This window comes from Pleurodeles waltl, chromosome 4_2 (assembly GCF_031143425.1).
Source record: "Pleurodeles waltl isolate 20211129_DDA chromosome 4_2, aPleWal1.hap1.20221129, whole genome shotgun sequence".
NCBI lineage: Eukaryota > Metazoa > Chordata > Amphibia > Caudata > Salamandridae > Pleurodeles > Pleurodeles waltl.
In genome coordinates this window covers 742,008,679-742,029,618 of record NC_090443.1, presented here as the reverse complement: position 1 = coordinate 742,029,618, position 20,940 = coordinate 742,008,679, and the positions used below count along the sequence as shown (strand labels likewise).

General features: G+C 42.4%; 1 protein-coding gene across 5 annotated transcripts in view; it reads left to right on the top strand.

The window, feature by feature from the left end:
• The window catches only part of BCAR3 (BCAR3 adaptor protein, NSP family member), a 167,645-nt gene that overhangs the window by 129,573 nt on the left and 17,132 nt on the right, over positions 1 to 20,940 (top strand). For all 5 annotated transcript variants that reach the window (XM_069232382.1, XM_069232383.1, XM_069232386.1 and 2 more), the window contains one exon: positions 1,993 to 2,639. In XM_069232382.1, the coding sequence (XP_069088483.1) occupies positions 1,993 to 2,639 (647 nt within the window). The remainder of the gene's footprint in view (positions 1 to 1,992; positions 2,640 to 20,940) is intronic.

Genomic DNA, 20,940 nt, shown 5'->3' with positions numbered 1-20,940 from the left:
ATAGCTAGCAGTACACCTGAGAGTGCCATCAAAAAGTGATTTGGACCTAGGACCATCCACTAAGAATATATATGCTTTGTTATCTTGTAAATATGAAATCTCCCCATCAGAAATAGTAAGACTTGTAAAAGGTGACAGTGTGGTCCAGTGGCTAAGGGGCGGGTTGTAAAATGAGGATGTCTGGGTTCTGAGCCCCTCATTCCATTTGACTTTGCCTCAGTTCCCTGCGCTACCACAATTGGAAGTACCAAGAAAGTAGATTAACCCTGTATCAAGAACTCTACAGTCACAGTTAAAAATATGTTGCAAGGTGTTACATTGCATCACGTTTTAAATAGTTTCAACGTCACAAATTATATTTCATAAAATTATGAGCCTGGAGCTCTACACTGTGGTAACCCAGAAGCTCTCAGAATTCTCATACCCTTCAGTCCACCGAAAAGATCGATACTAAGGACTACCGAGTACAAAGGTGCATACAAATAACTTAACTCATACTTTAATAGAGCTGCCCGCGGGTGTAGTCTGGTGTACTCCTTTTTACACATACCACTTTACTCAGCATGAAGCAGTATGGAAGCTGTGATGTAAGCTGATTTCCTGTAATAAAACAGGTGGCTCATATGTTGTTATCATTCATAATGTCTAAAACTTTGTTTAAATCTAAATAAGTACACACGATCTAATACCCACCTGTTATATGCCCTTTATGAGATACAAGGAATCATTTTCAGGAAGAATATATAAAAACGTGTCGTCTTATAAATCTGTCTGAAGGTCCTGAATTTTGTGCCATGTGACTGTGTTAGTTGCAGAGTGTATGCCCCATGCCGGAGGGAGCTCACCTCCTGGCGCACTATTATTTTTCCTTCTTGCCAACTGTATCAGACACAGTCTCCCCTGTAATCACTGCCAGGGCGACGCAGTGCTTTGTCATTGTTGCTAAACTGAGGGTGGAAAGTACTCTAAATAGCACAGGCCCCAAATAATAGTAACTGGTTGGACCAGACGTAATGCAGCTGTAACGCACAACGAGAAGTGGTGCACAAAGAGTTTGAAAGACAACCAAACTATATTGAGATAAGACCCTGGTTAAGGATTTTTGATCACAATCTTATAGGAACGGATTGACATGCGAGCTCGGCACGCTGTGAAATATACCTAAAGGGTGTCATCTGTGAACACCGTTGTAGGTTGCACCTTACTCCTTCTGGTGGTTGTTCCATTGGTTACAGATGCAAAGTCCATGAAATTACATGAACCTCTATCCCAAAATGTTATAGCTTTAGTCTTGTCAAATGAGCTGACATCAGCTGGACTCCCATCGCATCCGCCTCTGCTATTGGACTGCCATGATTTGCATCTTGTCCACATCGCCGGATGCTGTGACATCACAGCCCTCTCATCCACCAAATATCCTCTGTTCTGTCTCATCAATTAGGCTACCATAACCTTACGCTCGACTGCCCTACGTTATTTTGTAACTATGTTTTCATAACTTCCTTTTTGTCAGCTAGGCTGCCATTATGTCTGTCTTCTCCTGGTGGAGAGTTGAACATCTGTGTTCATAACATGTAAGGACAGACAGGTGTATTTGCCTGCTGCAGCACTGTTGCCCGGATCTAGCCTCACACTCCATATTTGCTCCTCCAAGCAAAGATAGGGAGACAAAGAAATCCGCGAGTATCTGGTAAATGTCACCTGCATGCGGCCCACAGACAAACTTTTTTTTATTTTTTATTCTGATCATATGTTAGCATTATTTACCTTGTGTCTCGTCCTATACGTTTTGATTGTCATTTCATTGTGTCCTTCCAAATGATGTTCATAGCACAGCATAGTGACAACTTACCTAAGAATGTACTATGCTACCAAGAATACTGTCAAGCTTCGAAAGGGCTTCCGATCCTCTAACAAGGACTAATACTATATTCTGTTGTATTTCTTACATGACTTATTTTTTGCCTTTCTGATTAATATTTCTTTCTTTAGGTTCTAGATTTCCATCTCCATCTCCTGGAGTTGATACCCGGTTGTCTCCAGCATCTCCAGTATACAGGAGCGGCAGTGAGCCTGCTCTGAGCCCTGTCCTAGCTCGGCGCTTCACCTACGAGGCTGATGTAGTTGAGGCACTGAGAGGATCCGATAGCCAGCTGTGCCCCAAGCCACCCCCTAAGCCAAGCAAGGTGCCCACAATGCAGCCACAACACTCTCCGGCAGCCCATCGTTGTTCGGAACATACCGATAAATGTGAGCTAAATGCAGACTGTCCTACGGACTGTGGAGTCGGGGAGAAGCCTTCCCACCAAGTGAATGGATGCACGGAGCAGAAGACACAAGAGGACAGTGCACAGGTTTCCAGTAGGACTTTCGAGCATAGCTCTTTAACCCCAGAGGAGAGCACCTCCACCAGCTCTCTGGATCCACTGTCAGAGCGGGGTGCGGACTTAGACGAGTTCATGTTCGTTAGACCGGTGTTTGAGACCTCCTCTTCCTTTCAACCCAGTGACTTTCAATCCACACTCCTTCCATCGGAAAACAAACCCCTTGAAACATCCGTGTTAAAAAGGGTGAAAGAATTTTTCACAAATAATGATCCCAAAACCATCGCCAAGCACATCCTTAGGATGGACTGCAAGGTAAGGCTTGCTGATAATGTTTTTTATATTTACTAATAAAGGCCCTCGAAAGAGCAAGGGCTGTGGTCTGTTGTGCAGGGTGTGCTTCACTATAAATATACTAACATTGTAATTTGAAGAAGCACCTGTTTTATTCATGACATCTCCCAATCTGAGTGAGTCCTTTCCATGCGTTGGAACTAGGAAGCTAATGGGAATTACTGTGATTAAACATTGGCATCTGGAAGGATAAGGAGGAGATCATAAATGTTCATTTGCAGATTTATGTAGCGCAAATCTGATCCAGCGGGGTAGCGGAGCCCTTTATATAGCTGAGGTGCATATAGCAAATATGAGGTTTGAGAATAGCATTATACAAAGCAATCATCATGTGTTAAAAATGGACAGTAAATCGAGGCAGAGCTTCCTCCCGGAAAGTAGAATTTATTAAGTGTATCAAGAGGTTAGGCATAGTGGAAGGGTAAAAATATGTACAGGGGGGCAGGAGAGGCGGGGTAGGGATCAATACGCACCACTCATTTGACATGACCATGTTATGAAACAGTAAGTACAGGAGTGAGGGGAACCATTTGAGGCCTTATTGTAATGTTGAGTTTGATTATGTTTTTTTCTGAAACTTTCTGTGCATGTCAAATAGTGAAATAGTTTACAGTGAAGAGAAATTAAGCCAGAAGGTGTGTGGCCAATGAGCCATTTGTCGTGGAAGGTTTCTTTTAAGCATTGTGGTTTATGTAGCACCTCTCACGATCCAGACATGACAAAAGTGCCTTGCGGGTATTTTATGTAGTTGAATGTCTGGTTCAAAGCCTTCTACCTCATATGGGTCCTTGTGTGATCCAGATCCAAGTATGTTTCTCAAGGCTCTTATACGGAGCCAGGTGTGCGTCAAAGCACTGTAACTCAGGTAGAGTCTTGCATGATCTAGAGGTGCGGAGCATGCCTAGCAGGGATCTTATGCGTTCCAAGATAAGATGTAACATGATAGAGCTCCACAAATTCCAATTCAACGAGTGTGCCTCTCAGGGATCTTCAGACTGGACAGAGTGAGTCTCATACTCAGTTAGGAGGACAGACTCTGCAAACCCATTGGTAAAGTATATGTGGTTGAGGGACTGAGTATTCTGAATTGTGTGGGCCTTTCCCTAATCTGGCCTGGGCATTTATTCTGTGTGGCTCTTTAAAGTGCCCAGCAAGTTTGCGAGCTAGATTGACTGATAAAGAGCTGGAGTCACCAAACTTCTACCGGGGGCAGTGCAAGACAGACCTTGCAGTATTCATTTACCCACATACGCCTGCCATCAGCCTGCAAGAATGAAAGAGTTGCAACAAGGAGCCCTCCAGCCCCTGTCAGTGTGCTTCCCAGTGGGTGTCAGCCACCTGAATGCAAGCTTATGGCCAAAAACGGGAGTTTGGTGCCAGTGCATGCATGGTGGCTTCATAGACCATGTACTCTCGAGCCCAGCCGTTATATTGAGGAGACAGACTGCACTGTCTCCCAAGCTTTGAAAATTCTTAGGAATGAGTACTATCTGGCATATTTGAAGTAATCACAGGAAGAGCTGTCACACACAATGTATAATCTGTGGCAACAAAGAATTTGGCATCAGTTAAATGATAGAACAATCACAATGAATGTAAATTATTATAATGACATCAAAGCCTCACTATGGTAGATGCATTGCTGACAAATGTTGTGGAGCAGCACTCTTATATGTCCAAAGCAGCTTCTCCCATCAAATGACAGTCCGTAGAAGGGTGCATCCAGAGGTGGTGGGGAAGCATCTGGGGCTCTCTGGTGGTGCCCTGCACTAAGCAGGGGTCGGTACATAGATGCATTTAGAGATAAAGTTCCAGCCTTTCCCAGCAGGTGTGACAACTTAACCTCCAAATGTGTGAGTATCACTCAAAAAGAGCGAGACTTGTGGTCCCTGTAGATGCTTCAGCTCAAAGGTTTTACTCTCCAGCAGCATCACATTGTGGCCACCACTAAGTTAAGACGTTGAAGACGAGGGAAGGAATAGAGAACTGGAGGGAGTGTTTTGCAGTGTTAGACGTGACCCTGTTGGAAATGTTGTTTGAGATATCCTGCACTGAAGGGACCTCGGGATACCAGGATACTGAGATGAGGCAAGCAGGCACTGTGGTGAGTGGACCCCAAACTGATGAATGCAAAGATCGAGGCGCTTCTTTCTGGGACATAAACACCTTGCCCTGGGAAACAGGCTTTAACGGATATCATGTACAGTTTACAAGAGTGGGGAAGAACTCACCCCTTGCATCTGGGAACTCAAAGGACCATACTCCTTTGAGAGGTATGGGGAAGAGAGCACCTGCAGATTTTGGGTTAAGGAAAGGAGCTATTGACTCGATGCAAAGGATACTGTATTGTGTTTGCGAAACGGATGGTATAATCTACACGAGGGGACCTAGGGAGGTGAAGGATCTGTGCTGGGAACTAGTGGGATGAGATTCTGCAGAGGGAAATTTTGAAAATGGAGCATGCGCTATGGAAAAAACTAGCAAAGGAGTTCAGACCCCCAGAAGATGAGATTGATGGTCCAGCAGGACTTGTGGTGTGCCCCACAGCTTATAGCAGGGAGAGTGTCCTGGAAGTAATGGGAGGGAGAGGCTGACACTGTAGGTTATCCGCGGTATATTTATGTATGTGAATGTAACGCTTAGAAACGGTTCAACACCTAAACACATCACACCAAACGTCACTGTTCCCCCGTTTACCGCTATTCTCTGTACCGTCCTAAGGTCACGCCTTCATTTGTAAAACTGTCTGAAAGAAGAAATATGCGAACATGTTGATCTTCCCTCTGCCATCGAGGGTGCCCTGGAAAACACGTTCTAAACAAGCGCTTCTTTGTTACATTTCGAAAATGAAATAAAATAATTTAAAACAAGTGAGGGCTCACGTATGTTCCTGCAGCGCCCTCTGCTGTGGCCTCTGAGCAGTCACCAGGTCTTTGCTTCGGTTGAAACGGAAACAGTCGGAAACATTCCTACAGTGCACCGCTTTCCGGTGGTGGTGCCTGGTTGTCCAAAATTGTGGAGTTGAAAGCGAACTATAAATGCACAATAACTTGTCATTATAAAGCGCTTGTTGTCACGTACTTTGTCATTACTTACTGATGTGCATGACAGGCGTTTGTATTAGTAACGTCAAACTATGAAAGATGACAGCATTAGCTGCCAGGGGGTTCCAGACATTTCAGCAGCAGATCGTTCGCCTCCTGAACTGGAAACCTCAAGTAGAAACCACGCCAGAGACTTGGAGCCAAATGTGCGGAATTGTGAAGCAGGGCAGCGCATCAAAAGGAAAGGACGACATGGCGCATTCCTGTCCCAACTGCACTGGTGCCATTTTGGCTGCCTAGTGCCAACACAGACACCCTTCCTGCACAAAAACAATTCCAGGATTCTTTTTCCTCTTTCTGTGTGTGCTAGGGATGCGTCAAAATCCATGGGTAATGCATGGGAACATCCACCGCATCTCCAATTGAATGCCTTCCTGGCGCAGACTAAGGCATTTCTATGAGGCGAAAAACTACGCAAAGTGGCTTTGCATGGCCTTATAGATATGACTGAGAGGTTTACGTCACTAACAGTGATGCAGTGGCAGCACGTTTCTCTTATTTATGCCCCTTGGTCTCCAGCTCATATGTGGATGGTTTACAGAGTAAAAGTCCATTACAGATTTTGCAGCCTCCCTGGGAAGCATCTTCAGAAGCCTTATGTCTGTGCTTTTGGATAGGGTACGGGCAGCTGCGAAAGCAAACCCCAGACCTTTGTCACCCGCGTATGTTGATCAGGCTGCGATCACCTGAAAGCCCCGTGGCTCACTAGGCCATGCCCTCCTCCAGACCTCACCCTTTCTCACACAGTGAATGGGTGCAAAACTTGTAGACATGTGAGAAAAAGAAGGGTTTGGTATGGTACCTTGCCGCAAAAAAAGAAAAAGAGCAAGGGATAAGAGTGTCCCTGCGATTCAGGGAACAAAAAACACAAGGAAATGTTTTTTAAATTAAAGACAATCCTCAGGTTGAATTACTCGACGTGGTTAAATTCCTTCACTTGGAAAAAATGTGCTAGAGGGCTTGCCAAAAAGGGTTTGTCAGAGTAGGTTTCCATATTTTGTTTGTTCCTTGAGTCCCCACCTGTCTTGCAACCTTTTTGTGTAACTTGTATTACTTGAGTTCTTCATTACAATTCTTTTGTGTACGCGGTTACAGCACTAACTCGTAGTGCATTTGTATTTCACTTGGCCATCAATTGACCCCATGATGGATTTATAACAATGCTCTGTAGACAGGCTGGTATAGGATGGCTCAAAGAATTGCTGCAGTTCCTTGTTCTAAAAATAAAACCGCCTGTTAGACACAGGGGATTGAGAGTCAGGAAAATCCCTATCCAGTTGATGATTAATCCTTTCTGCCTGCTGCAACACCCCCAAATTGAAGCTATTTACTGCTTTTAAACCATTGATATGTCAAAAACCTGCATAGGAGGAGTACAAATCATTATTAACTCATGAAATCTTTATAAGCTCTACGTTTTACATTTATCAACGTTCCTGATTCCATCCAAAGTCTTTCAAATAGCACGATGAGTTATCAGGCCATAATATTATACACACATGCAGATAAACTGAAGTTGCCATTTGGCGCAACATGGACTTTAAAGATTGTACTCAACACATATGTGACTTACACAATCAGGGTAGTGAACATGAAAACAACTGCCCCTTTTTCAAAAGACTGCAAACCATTGCCCCATTTCCACCTATTTGTGTTATTTATGGTTGGATTATCTTTCAGTTTGAGACAGTACAGGATATTACCTTCAACAAATTTACTTCAATATTCTTTTTATCGAGAATACTGCATGACATCCTTTGTCTGGGTTTTAATGACATAATATTGCACCCAGGACTATGAAATAATGCCTCTACTGCCATCCTAGGAAGTTTCATAGTCCTTAATTCTCTTATCTGGTCCTTCTCAGGTGCAAAGCCTACCCAGAACATACAATAAAAAAACATTACATTTTTATGACAAACAGTAAATGAAACAGAATTTACAGATGCCAGTTTAATAGCCATGTATATTAAAAGAGGAAAAAATAAGCAACATAGTACCCTGGTAGATGCACAGCTCGTGCAATAGTTGGACTCTAAATATTGGCACGTTATAACCAGCAAGGTTCTTGCTCACATTGTCGTTATCTTCTGAAACAAGGAGTAAATATAAATGGGTATCTGTGAGCGAGACCTAAAAAGGCGGGACGGACTTAACAGCAGGTACTTTGTTACTACTTTGTGCGGTCACCATTGTTGTTCCGCATTACTTACTGTTTTCATGTATGGTCACCAACTTTGTTGAAAGCATCACTGGCTGGTAGGCCAGGCTCAGCAATAACGGGTTGTGTGAGAACAGGGCCCGTTTGACATTGTAAATAAGTAACTCCATTCTCTGTATTACTTTTGTAGTAGGATAAGTATTCCACAGAGTTATTTATGTTCATGTTACCAAAATTACTCTCTCAGCTGATGTGTTGTTAAGGTATGAGTTTCCATGGCAAAGCAATTTGCTGCACATCTCTAGCACAGTCCTCTCCTATTGTGACTTGAAAGGCCTTAGAGTCTTGGGCTGTGATGCCAGAAGCGTAGCTTCAATTGGTGCAGCGTGTATAGTCACACCGGGGCCTAAAGGATTGTGGGGCCCACTGAACCTGGATTATTGCTCTATTTTTTTAATTCCAGCAGTAGCTAGGGGGGCCATTTCCCGTTTGCCCGAGGCAGTACTTCCCAAACATTTTAGAACCACAACCTGATTTATAGAACAACAAAGTTTTTGCGACCCGCCTAACTTTAATTCACATCAGGCGGGTGATTTAAAAAAAAAAAAAATGTAACTAAAGCATCGTGTGGTAGTGTATTCTCATTTACAATAGCACATTTTAAATTAAAGTGGCCACCTAATTTGCACAGACATACAATTTTACTGATAAAACTATACTGCAGACAAATGATAGTGTGTGGAAATCGGGTTTCAGTAAATATATATCATTTGTGCACCAAAAAGTAAAGTGTCTATTTGTTTTGATCCTGTTAAAATCTTTGTTTCCATCACAATTCAGAATTACCAAAAAAGTGCTTCTTTCTGCATTCCCAACTGCTTAATGTGTACAGTTCATTTACTGGTATTTATATGTTGCTGGGTGCTTTACAAAATCATCCTGCATACAGCCTTTCCTTTCACACTCCCTGTACACCAGCAAGCTTTTCTCATAATTTGCTCCACTTTTCCTTCTCTGACTGTTAAGTGAGAAGGGTTTGTAAATACCAATCCCCATGTTAAAAAGCAGCAATTTGTCAGAAGACATATCCTGACGCGACATCTGTTTTTTGAAGCGCAGCAAATGTGACATTTATTGCTAGGACTTTCACAATCCACCAAAAGTGGCTCACGGCCCACCAGTCTGTTGCAGCCACAGTTTGGCAAAACAGTGCACTAGTGCCCTTGACACGCAGGGTACGCTACTGGGTGATGCTATCAGACCTTTTCAGAACATAAACTGGGGGATTTACTTCATAAACTGATGGCCAGGTTCATGGACATATTTGAACTTATGGTCAATCCATCTCCAAAGAATTTTCTCAAAATGTTAAATGTACGTGTATCCCTGTGATATGTTTATAGACCACAGTCGATTACATTTAAGATCACAAGTATATTTGTAGTGTAAATGCATTCAAGTCAGGTGTCCTTGTACAAAAGTCAGGGTCCTGTGGATGCAAAACTACCTGCCTCCTCTGCACCTTAGCTCACCATTACATTCCTTGTATTTTGCATCACAGCATGAAAACAACAAGATGTGGCCATGTATGTTGTGCAGATAGTTGTTCCCAAAAAGAGTCTCCACCGTTCTCTATGAACATTTCAGGAAGGATCCGAGAAGGAAAACTCTACATGCTTGCACAGTTCAAAGCCTATGAAATTATCAGTTCCACTACAAACTGAGATAACCAAAATATTTTCCTCATACCAATCTTTGAGTCTCCTAGCCTTGAAGATGTTTAGCAGGTTCAGAAAGCGCTTTGGAATGTCAACACTTCCTAAGTGCTATGCAGCTGACACAGGCATGTCGGCAATGGAAAACAGCGATTTCCGATTATGTGTTTTTTTTTTCGGATTTTCACTCGTTTGGCCCTCCCTTTTGGTGTAAAGTGGTGATACTGGAATTCAGATACTGTGCTGTATTCCCTTTGAGTGCGATTGAATCAAATTGCTTATGGCACTCCCATTTCTCCCATAGGGTGAGTGGCAGCAGTGAAGCCACCCCCTTCGGAATGCACTTGTCATGGGTGAAGCACAGGTCACTTGGGATGACTGTGCCCAACTTCTGAAATGCGTGTGGACATCGGGAAAGCATCTCAGACACGGCTGTGAAATGTTTCTGGACCCAGCTGCCACTCCCAGAATGAAAACCAAGAATGCACCTCCTCACGCAGCACTTAGTAAGCAAATGCTTTGCATATCAGGGACCCTGACTCACGGATATACATCATAAACCTTAAAAACGCAGAATGCATGTCTCAGATGAAGCCCATTGCAGGTAAAGAGCTATCCGTTTCGTGATTGTCGAGGCAGACTGAATATTGTACAATTCGGTCAGTTCTATGTGACAGCTTGATTAACATGAAGAATTAATTAATTGAAAAACTGAGTGAATGATTTATTACACTCATACACACGTTTTCTACAGTTTTAGAAAAGTCACCATGATAGCAGTGATTATTTTATAAACACCACAACACTTAAGGAGGTAAGGTCAGCAAAGCACACAAAACCAAAAATATGAACATTTAGAGTTTAAAGGTATGACAAGTTAGAGGAGCCTGATATGCAGGAGGAGCATGACGATGAGGCTGTACATTGTCCTTGGGGAACATGGTCGTTTGGGCATCTGTCTGTCTGTCTATCTGTCTATCTATCGATGTGCTGATACCTTCAGCTGCATGAACCGAAAACAGCTCTGAATCCAGGAGCTGCTACAAAGTGCAACTTTTTTTTTAGAGTAATATAGAGATGTCCATTTCTGCATTGTCTCTAAGCGTTTGGAAACAGCCTCAGTTGTAACTATGAACTGCAGTTCATGTAATACAATAATACATATGGGACAAATGAGAACATTTAATGCTCTTCTTTAAGAGAACACATGCATAACAGCTTTAACAATGGGAGGGTATAGACCAAACCATAAATCCTTATTTTCATTGAGAGTATACAGCTACAATCTACTGCCTTTATCCAAATGGGATAAATCACACAATACCTTGTTTTCCACATAATAATGGAGATTTTCTTAGCTTTAGTGAAAGAAAGTCTTGAGTTTATTAAAGCCATAGAGGTGAGTATTATGTTATCTTTTCCTGCTTTATTTTGAACAGCAGCCAAGATAAAACAAAAAATCCCAGCATTCCAAGCTGAAAACTAAAATTTGACATCATAAAGGTAAACCACCAATCACGTAACAACCACGCATTAAATGTCTGGACTGGGAGCAACAGGTCCTCTCTTCATGTGTTAGCAGTTAATCAATTTCAAAAGGAGGAATAGTAAGGAGACTAATCGAAAAAGCCAGAAGAACAGTAAAAAAAGCTTTTAAAACAGTCAATGACTGGAAGCATCCGCGGATGGTAGTCCAGGATAATGGAGTCAGTTTCGATTCCTCTCCTAATGTCGACCCAGGATAATGTAGGAAGACTCCTCTGATGGCACTATTGTAGGATCGACTGCTCGTTGAGATGTTTGGTTAGGTGTGACTGTCGAACCTAAATAAACAAAAGGGAGGGTTAAGAAAAACAGTGCAGAGGGATACTACTCGCCTCCATGTCTTTAATAAGATCAAGACTTTCTAAGGGTAAAAAACGGACTTTAAATTTGTCTTTGTCCTTCTGTGAACCTGAAAGAAAACACCTGAGGACGTTAGTTGTATGGAAGAAACATCTAAAGCCTTGACGTATGAACTGCGTTTCAAGGAAACTAAGCGCAGGAGCGTAGTTAATTTAGCAAATAGAAATTTGAGAGATAAATGACAATTATCAGGTTGGCTGAGAAAAAATTGCAAGACAACATTAACATTCCACATTGAATTATATTTGGGTAATGGAGGTTTAGAACAACGTACTCCCTTTGATAGACTATATAGAAACGGATGTTCTCCTATTGGTTTCCCATTCACTCTGGTGTGTTCTGCTGGGATCGTCGATCTGTAGGTGTTGACTGTTCTATAGGCTTTGCCTTGGAAGGCCAAAGATGCAAAAAAATTGACCACTAATGTTATATCCGCTGAAAAGGGATCCGCACCCCTGCCCACGCACGAACTATGTCATATTCCCCAGGCTGATTTATAAGCCTTGGATGTTCCAGGTGCCCAAGACTGTTGGATGAACTGGGCAGCCTCTGTTGAAATTCCAGGGGTTCTCCAGGAAGGCCCGAAACCATCCAAGCTAAAAGCCATAGTGATTAATTGATGAACAGCTGGTGAGGAAGTCCTTGGGGATCTTGGAGTAGCAAAGGAAACTGAGGGAGAAGAATTGGGAGCGCTATGGCCAACTCCAGAACTGAAGGTAACCAAGGCTGACCCTGCCAAAAGGGAGTGATCAAAAGAATTCTTGCTTGTTGACGTCACATTTGCGCCAGAATCCGAGATATCATAAGGAAGGGAGGAAACGCATAGTTTATTTGACCGTGCCTATTCTGTTGAAAGGCATCTGTTGCTAATGCTAGCGGATCTGGTCTCCAACTGTAAAAGGAGGGTAAGTGGGTGTTTAACTGTGAAGCGAAAAGGTCTGTCGAGAAGGGACCGAATCTGGAAGAAAGTTTCCTGAATATTGAAGGATGAAGACATCAGTCACTGGAATCTCGAAGGTGTCTGGAACACCAATCGGTGATTGTGTTCATGTTGCCTGTAAGGTATTCTGCTTGGACAGACATCTGTTTCGAAAGGCAAAATTCCCAAAGACTCTTGGCTAATTCTGCAAGAGGTTTGGATCTTGTTCCCCCTAGAGGATTTATGTACCGAACCGCTGTAAGATTGTCCATACGAAGAAGGATGGACCAGCTTACCTCGTTTTTCGCAAAGGTACGAATCACAAAGGAACCTGCAAGAATCTCTAAACAGTTGATGTGTAACGACAACTCCTCTTTTGACCATACCCCACCAGTCGAGAACTGACCGCATCTAGCGCCCCAACCAGCCAGACTTGCATTGGATTCTAAAACAAGATCTGGTGCTGTAGAGAAAATTGCTTTCCCATTCCATGCTTCTAGATGATCTAGCCACTGATGGAATTCGACCCGGAGAGTCCTGGTCTAGCCTGATGGAGTCTGAGTACCCTAGGCTGTTCAGAAGATGATAGATCCTAAGACGTTGAAGAGCTCGGTAATGGAGAGATCCCAGAAAAATGGCCTGCATGGAGGAGTCCAGGAGACCAAGGATTTGAGCCCACCTTCTGTGAGAAATAGTTGAATGATTCAGAACGAGGAAAATCTCTTTCCTTATGTGGGATACTTTTTTCCTCAGAAGCTGAAGAGTTGATTTTTCTAAATTTACAGGGAATCCTAGAAATTCTAGCTATTTCGATAGGATCATGTACGATTTGTCTTTGTTGATCACAACCCAAGCTTTGGAGGAGGGATACAAAATAATAGAGATAATTGCTCAAGGTAAACCTGTCTTGGTGCAGGAGAAGAAAGTCGTCTAGGTAAGCCAGTAACCTGACCCCTTGTGCTCTCATGTGAGTGATAACTGGCTTTATTACCTTGGTGAAACACCAAGGAGCTGAAGATAGACCAGGCTTTTGAATTGAAAAAACGTGTTTTCCCACTGTAATTGAAGGAATTTCCTGAAAGAGTGATGTATTGGACAGGCAAGATAAGCATCTTGAAGATCCAGGCGAACCATCTAGTCGTTTTCCAACAGAGAGTCCCAGAGGTGAAGGATAGACTCCAATTTGAAATGTTGATATACTACGTATCTGTTGAATAGTTTTAGGTTTATTACAGGACGATATTTTTTGTTCTTTTTGCGAACTAAAAACAGCGTCCTTACAAACCCTGACCTCTTGGGATAAGAGAGCTTCTTATTCTTTGGAAAATAAGAGGGGTCTTGGGAACGATTTTTGAAAAAGAATCGAATAAAGATGAATATGATAACCTTGTACTGTTTGCAAGACCCATGGATCTGATGTTATCATTTCGTAGACTGAAAGGCAAAACTTTGTTCGACCTCCTATGGATAGAGTGCCAAAATGAAGAAATCTTACCTGGGTTTTGGCTTCCTGTGGCTCTGTACCCACGATATCTGTGGAATCTTTTCCTTTGCGGGTAAAATTGGGGTCTGTAATCTTGCTGGAATCCTGGGGAGCCTCTAGTTTGGTTAACCATGCCTCTTGAGATGTAGCTTCCAGCAAACTGGCTACTGCCTTTGCCAGCCCTGCCAAAAACTTGACTATTGAAGAGTTTTTGCAGAGAAATGTGAGCTTTGTCGATTGAAGCAAAAGTGGCGACGTACTTGCTTAGTTCTTTTATGAATGAGTCGCCAAAGAGTAAGCCGTTTGCCTCTTGGCCGGCTTCCTTAGACGCCAAGTTGCTCAATTTAGGGTCAATCTTTAAAAGCAGGCTTTTTGCATCACTCCTGTGCTATGGCTGGGTTAGTGTTGCCTAAGAGACAAATTGCTCTCTGGGCCCAATTGGCTAGGAACATTGGATCATAATTGGTGCCTTCAATCCTAGCCTCTTTGGCCAGATCTAACATTTTGATGAGGGGGCCAGATAAGTCTAGTAATCTATCCTGCCAATTGGGCCAGGCTCTGTTGAAACCTTTCTTAGGCTCTTTGTCAATTTTTCTTTTAAAACATTAGCATGTTGGGGTGTATGGAAGGAGTGGACGTAATGTTATTCGGTAAGTCAGGCCTGGGACACTCCGAACGCAGTCTACTGCGTGACAATTTATCAAGAGGTTGTCTTAATTTGTTGGAGACATACAGAAACATGTTCAATGGGAGACCGTTCAGTGGAATTAGGGTGACAGATAAGAGTTGGATCTGACATCGGTTGACCAGAAAAATCTAAAATTGTTTCAGAAATATTTTTATTTATTTTTGAAGACTCTCCTAATTCATCTATAGAGGTTTTGCGCCTCTTCTCTAAAGGCCCTAACCAGATCATTATGTCTGGATCATCCTTGGAGTCACCCGTATCATCATCAGTGTCTCTTAAGTGGGTAATATTGAGAGGAAAATTGTACTTACTGGAAGTGCCCGGCTTGGAAACTTCATGAGTAGAAGGAGAGTCTTTGGAAGGGGATGAAAAATCAGGCCTACGCTTTTTTCTGCTTGATAGAAAAAGGCTCATTAGCTAATAATTTATTCATGGAGACCTCTTAGAGAGGTCAGACATTGAATTAGCAACTGCCTTTTGAACAGAATCTTCGATAAAGGCATTTATATTATCTTTGAATATCTGAGCCCCCTCCTCATCAGATAGAATTTCCATAATTTGAATATGTAAAAAGAGGATGAAGACACCAAATAAACACTGTCTCTTTATAATAAGAAACAAAAGAAATTACCAGAACCTGAGAGGTTAACTCTTAAGGATGTAGAAAAAGATGGGCGGAGCAAAGGCGTGGCACTTGGGCAAGGCGAGTGGGGAGAGGCAGCTCGGAGAAATTGGAGACGAGTGAGACAGTCCAAAGCGGGCCTCCTCCAGAAGGGCCGATAGCTGCGTGGCGCTGGAAGCGAGCGCTGCTGAGGAGGAAAAAGAATGTTAACAAATATTCTGAAGAGAGCGTCTGAGGAAGGGCGCGAGCGGCATACAGAGTTATGCCAAGTAAAAACCTAACCAAACAGTACATATAGAACGGTAATAACCTTTATATATATATATATATATATATATATATATATATATATAGCATTAATATTTGCAGTAAAATGATAAGCAGAAGTACTTATCTTGACTGCGAGCAGCAAGAAAAGAGGACTTGTTGCTTCCAGTCAAGCCATTTATTGCGTGGTTTTTACATGATTGGTGGTTTACCTTTATGATGTCATATTGTAGTTTTCCAGCTTGGAATGCTGGGATTTGTAGTTTTATCTTGGCTGCCTTTCAAAATAAAGCAGGAAAAGATAGCATAATAGGAGCCTCCGGGGCTTGTGATACAATTTGGCCATGTGCCACCTTCTAGGGTACATGTAAAATTAGACCATCCTTGATAAATATACCCCATCCAACAAATCAGAAAACTATAATCCAACCATTGAGGTGAAAAAATAAGGCTACCCATGTTCATATTGCTTATTCACATACACCATAATAGCACTCAACACACACAACCTATTCTAAGCCCTTAGTGGTGAACAACAAACCATACCCTCTTTTTTTCTTTTATACAAGAATCTAATAAACCAATCCCTTGTGGCATTCATAATCACATGGCCCATGTCCCTGAGGGGAGTAACCATTAAAACTGGCAGAGCTACCAAAATCAAATGTTCCATTTTTGGGTACTGCTCCACTATTCAATGTATAGTCTAAGTTCCTTTGTCACAAGAGAGATGGCATCCTAACAAAACCTTAGTTCTTTCTATGTCCACATTGCCTAAACTTTTCAGAATGTACTTAATGGACATAAATGACAAATTAGTATTACATACGTGGGTCTTCTGTATCTCCCCAATATCTGAGCAGCTTTAAGAATGCCCATAATACATGCTCCAACATACCTGAATGTCTCAGCCATCTTCGATACAGCTCAGAGCAATTGTTTAAAAAAAAAAAAGACATTTGGGTGCATAATAACTACTGAATCAACTTCCGGGATAGATAGATAGATAGATAGATAGATAGATAGATAGATAGATAGATAGATAGATAGATAGATAGATAGATAGATAGATAGATAGATAGATAGATAGACTTATTTAGACAGTTCTGGGATCTGCCAGTTTTTTTTCTTCATTCAATTCATTGTCTTCTGCCACCCATGTCACTCAATCTGATTCTCAGCTTCCCCGTACTTAATAATGTAGTTAGACCCACTAAACACATCTAATATTTGGTAAGAATTTATTTGTGTTGTATACAAATATATTCTTACAAAAACAGCTCATAGTGTATGGAGAGATCGTTCTTTTGGGCCTCCCTCACATATATTCTAATCCTATTTTATTGGATCTACTGCAAGTAAAATTCACCAGACACTCACTAATATAAAGGAACTCTTCTCTAGTAAATTCACCCAGTAAACACATCCATCCATAAGATGAAATTATAATATATTATGAGATAGTGTCATATTATATCATTCCAAAGTGGGTTTGAACACAATTAAATCCTTTAAAATTCCCGTCAGTGACAGGAAAGGGCTCAACCTAGAAGTGTGATTGGACTAGATCATCTTACTTGCCCAGAACTCCCAAGCAAATCCATCCCCCCGAGCTAGGGTAAACCCATGCTTAAGGCAAGAGGCACATTTCCTTAAAAGCAAATCCTGTCTCCACATCAGTGATATTCCTGTTCACAATAAAAATAATTGCCAGTTAGGATAACCACCAATACCTTTCAGAATTTTGAAGAGCAAAACCACCTTAAGAAAGTATGAGCCACAAAGTCACACAGAAATCAAGATATAATAATGTGCAGATTTTGAATCACTATTGAAGTACTGTGTTCTCGGTGGCTTTATATTATTCAGTAGGTTAGGAAGAATACTTCTTATTTTCACCTTTGCTAAAAGGAAAAGCCTGTATAAGCCTGAGCCCTCTATCTTAGAAGCATATCTTTCCTAAACTGCCAACAAAATTGCCTTGAACAGCTCAGCAACAATCCCTAGTGAACGCAACCCCTATACATTCCAGTTTGTTCATTAATTTATCTTCGGTATCCAACATAGTAGTTACCGAAAGCACAACAGGATACATGATTTGAATGTTAGCCGTGTTTAGTCGAAGGCACATCACTTCACTGAATTCATGAAGCCACCACCTCATCAGGCTCAAGCACTGCCCGAGAGAATTTAAAAAGAACATTGTCATCTTCATAAAAGGTGCTCTATACTCCTCTGCACCTTAGAAAAGCCCTTCACAATATCGGCTCATCCTTTATCGTCACTCCCACATGCTCCGTCATCAGCAGAATCAGAAGCAGGGGTAAAGAGCAACCTTGCCCAGAGCTTCTTGCTTTGGGGAGGGAGATGAGAAGAACAATTACTATTATTTTGCACTTTGGCCCTGGAGGCTTTACAACGCACCTGCACTCGACTTCTGAACAAACACCAGGGTGGCAGAAGGAAGGAGAAGAGGTGGCCTTGCAAGGGGGAGGATTACACGTATCCACCGTGCTTCAGAAGGGGTTCATATTGGAATCGGGGATGGGGTGCACTTGCAGCCAAACATCAAAGTGATTTATGGGTCAGATTTTCTGGCTGGTAAAAAGGGTCCTGGGTTCCTGCACCTGTGGATATCACTGAACTTGTAAGCTAGCCCCAAGACTTTATAGCTATGCTCGATCTCATCTGAGGAGAGACTACCCCGTGCAATGGCCTATGTTGACACATTTCAGATTACTCAAAGGTCTTCGGCATAGTTACACTCTCCTTTGTTGAATTTTCTCAGTCTAACCTATCCGTTACGTACCTCCTTCCTGCATACCCCTCTCTAAGCCTCTCCACTCTTAACCACTCCAATCTACGACATTATACTCAACTCTACGACACTCCAATCCATCCTACTCCAAGCAACTCTATACCACTTCATTCTAGGCCACCCTACCCCATTCCACAACACTCTGTGCCACTCTACGACACTATGCTACTTCTGTGCGCCACCCCTTACCATAGCACTCCACTCTATGCCACTGCACTCTACTCCACTCTGACACTTTAGTCCGCTCTATGCCGCACTGCTGTACTACACCTTACGCCACTCTATTCCACTCTGTGCCACTGTACGCCCCCTCGATTCTACGCCATATTACTCTAGGCTACGCTACTGCACGACCCTATTCCACTATATGCCACGCCATAACACTTCACTTCTCTGCGCTATTCCATGCCACTCTAACACTCCACTCTACTCAATTCTGCAACACTCCCCACTACGCCACTAACTTATAACCATGCTGAACAGCAGCCACGTTGGTGCACAACATGGTTAAAACACATTGGCAAAGCTAGTAATACCTCTTGCATGTGAGAGATCTATTGGCCTTGCCATTGCATGCTATGAAGGGGACTTAATTCCGGTATTACACTCACTTGTGGCACAGTAGTTGTGGAAGTGGGCAGCGACCTCTTTAAAAAAAATTAGACATCTTGACTTTATGACCATCTATTGGTTGATTTTCTTTTATTCTACAAATGAAGCCCTAAGTCCCATATTTATACTTTTTTAGCACTGCGTTTGCGCCGCTTTTTGACGCAAAAGCAGTGCAAACTTAGAAAATACAATTGTATTTTGTAAGTTTGTGCCGCTTTTGCATCGAAAAGTGGAGCAAATGCGGCGCTAAAAAAGTATAAATATGGGCGTAAATGTCATCCTCCACTTACGATTCCCCTTCTATTTCTTTTTTATCGGCCTCCCCCCAGCTCTGGTGTAACTGACTACAAACTAACTCCAAACTCCAGCTTGCCTCCTCCATCAGCCCCCACGTGTGATACACAATTTCTGTTTTACATTTATTCTGACGAGTGGCCAATTAATTTGTAGTATTATTCAGATCTAATATTTTAATTGACCCTTTGGATGCTGCCGTGCCGGGGTTAGGTGGGGAACAAGTTCGTGTTTAAGACGCCGAAATAAAACAATACCACAGTTTTCCTGCAGATGTCTCCCAACTACAGTCTATAGTTTGTCAGACAAACAGCTGTTGGGAACAGCGTTACTTTGACTGTGAACACACCTAAAATCAAGTAGGAGGAAACATGACCTAGCCTTAAAGGTAGTCGTTGAATTTCTGACAGGCCATAGGAGTTCTAACACCACACATCCCAAATGACAAAGATTTTGTTACCCTGGATTGCCTCGGGTTCCTTAGCTGCCAAAAGTTATATTAAAAAAAATGTGGGTGACGCATAGTAAACACTAACCAGATATATATTTACATTATCCATGATTACCATTAAATAATATAAAAATAAAAGGATGTTGGGTTTCCTCTCCACGGACTATCGGGATTGCCCATTCATCAGCACCTTCTCTAAGGAGGAGCCTTTAAGAGCAGGCGAGGCTTATTTGATTGATGGGTGTAGTTGTGTAAATCGACTGCAGATGACGTACCTGCAGGTGGGTCGGCATCCTGTTCCAAGTTGCTATGGATACAGAATGCAGCTGACTTCCGTGAAAGTCATCCGCCTCAAGAGGCGTTATCTCTTCCTGCACGTTAATTATTATTTGAAAAGTCACTTACAACAGGTTGGATTACATTTCACTTCCAGTCATGAAAGCCAGGACCTGGAGGGCGGCGGCTGTCCATAGAGACCGGCTTTCAGCGGCCTCTCACTGATGAATGCATGCGGGCTCCGGATCGGCCGATCTGCATGCATGGACCTGCACAGCTCCTCCAAACGTGCCCTGCACTGCAGGGCAGAATAAGACGCGGCACCCACAGGGTGCCACCAGAAGCAGACGGTAAATCAGTGAAGAAAATATGCGAACACAGCGGTGAGGCAATGGAACCAGGCCTCCAATGAAAATAATACTAGGAAATTAATTCAAATACATCGTATTCTAGATTACGCAACGTCATATCCATGTCTCATAAGCACCCACTATCATTTCATAATACTTGGACACACAAAGACAAAGGAATGCGGACATACGGAAAGATATTGTAAAAGTTAAACGCCAAATCTGTGGCGACCTCGCGCCAAATAGATGGAAGAGGCTCCGATTCAAATCAAACCGTCTCAGAGCAGATGTTGAGAAAAGCCCATTTGCTTTGAAATTGGCTTTGGTAGAAATTGGTTCAAATCCAAGTTCTTTAAAAAAAAAAAAAATTACAGTACCTCCTTTGTCATCTAGTTCTTCATCAATTCCTCCCCACCCCGTCCTTTCTTTTCTTATTCTAGGTTTTCTCCGTTTTTTGTTCTTGGAGTGAGGGGGGTGGGGGGGTAGCGTGTCCACTCCTAAAGTCCTCCCTTTTATACCTTAAACCCACCGCTGGTGCGTCACTGCCTTTCCACCTGTCCTTACTCACTTCTACCATAACTTCTTTATTTTGTTTTT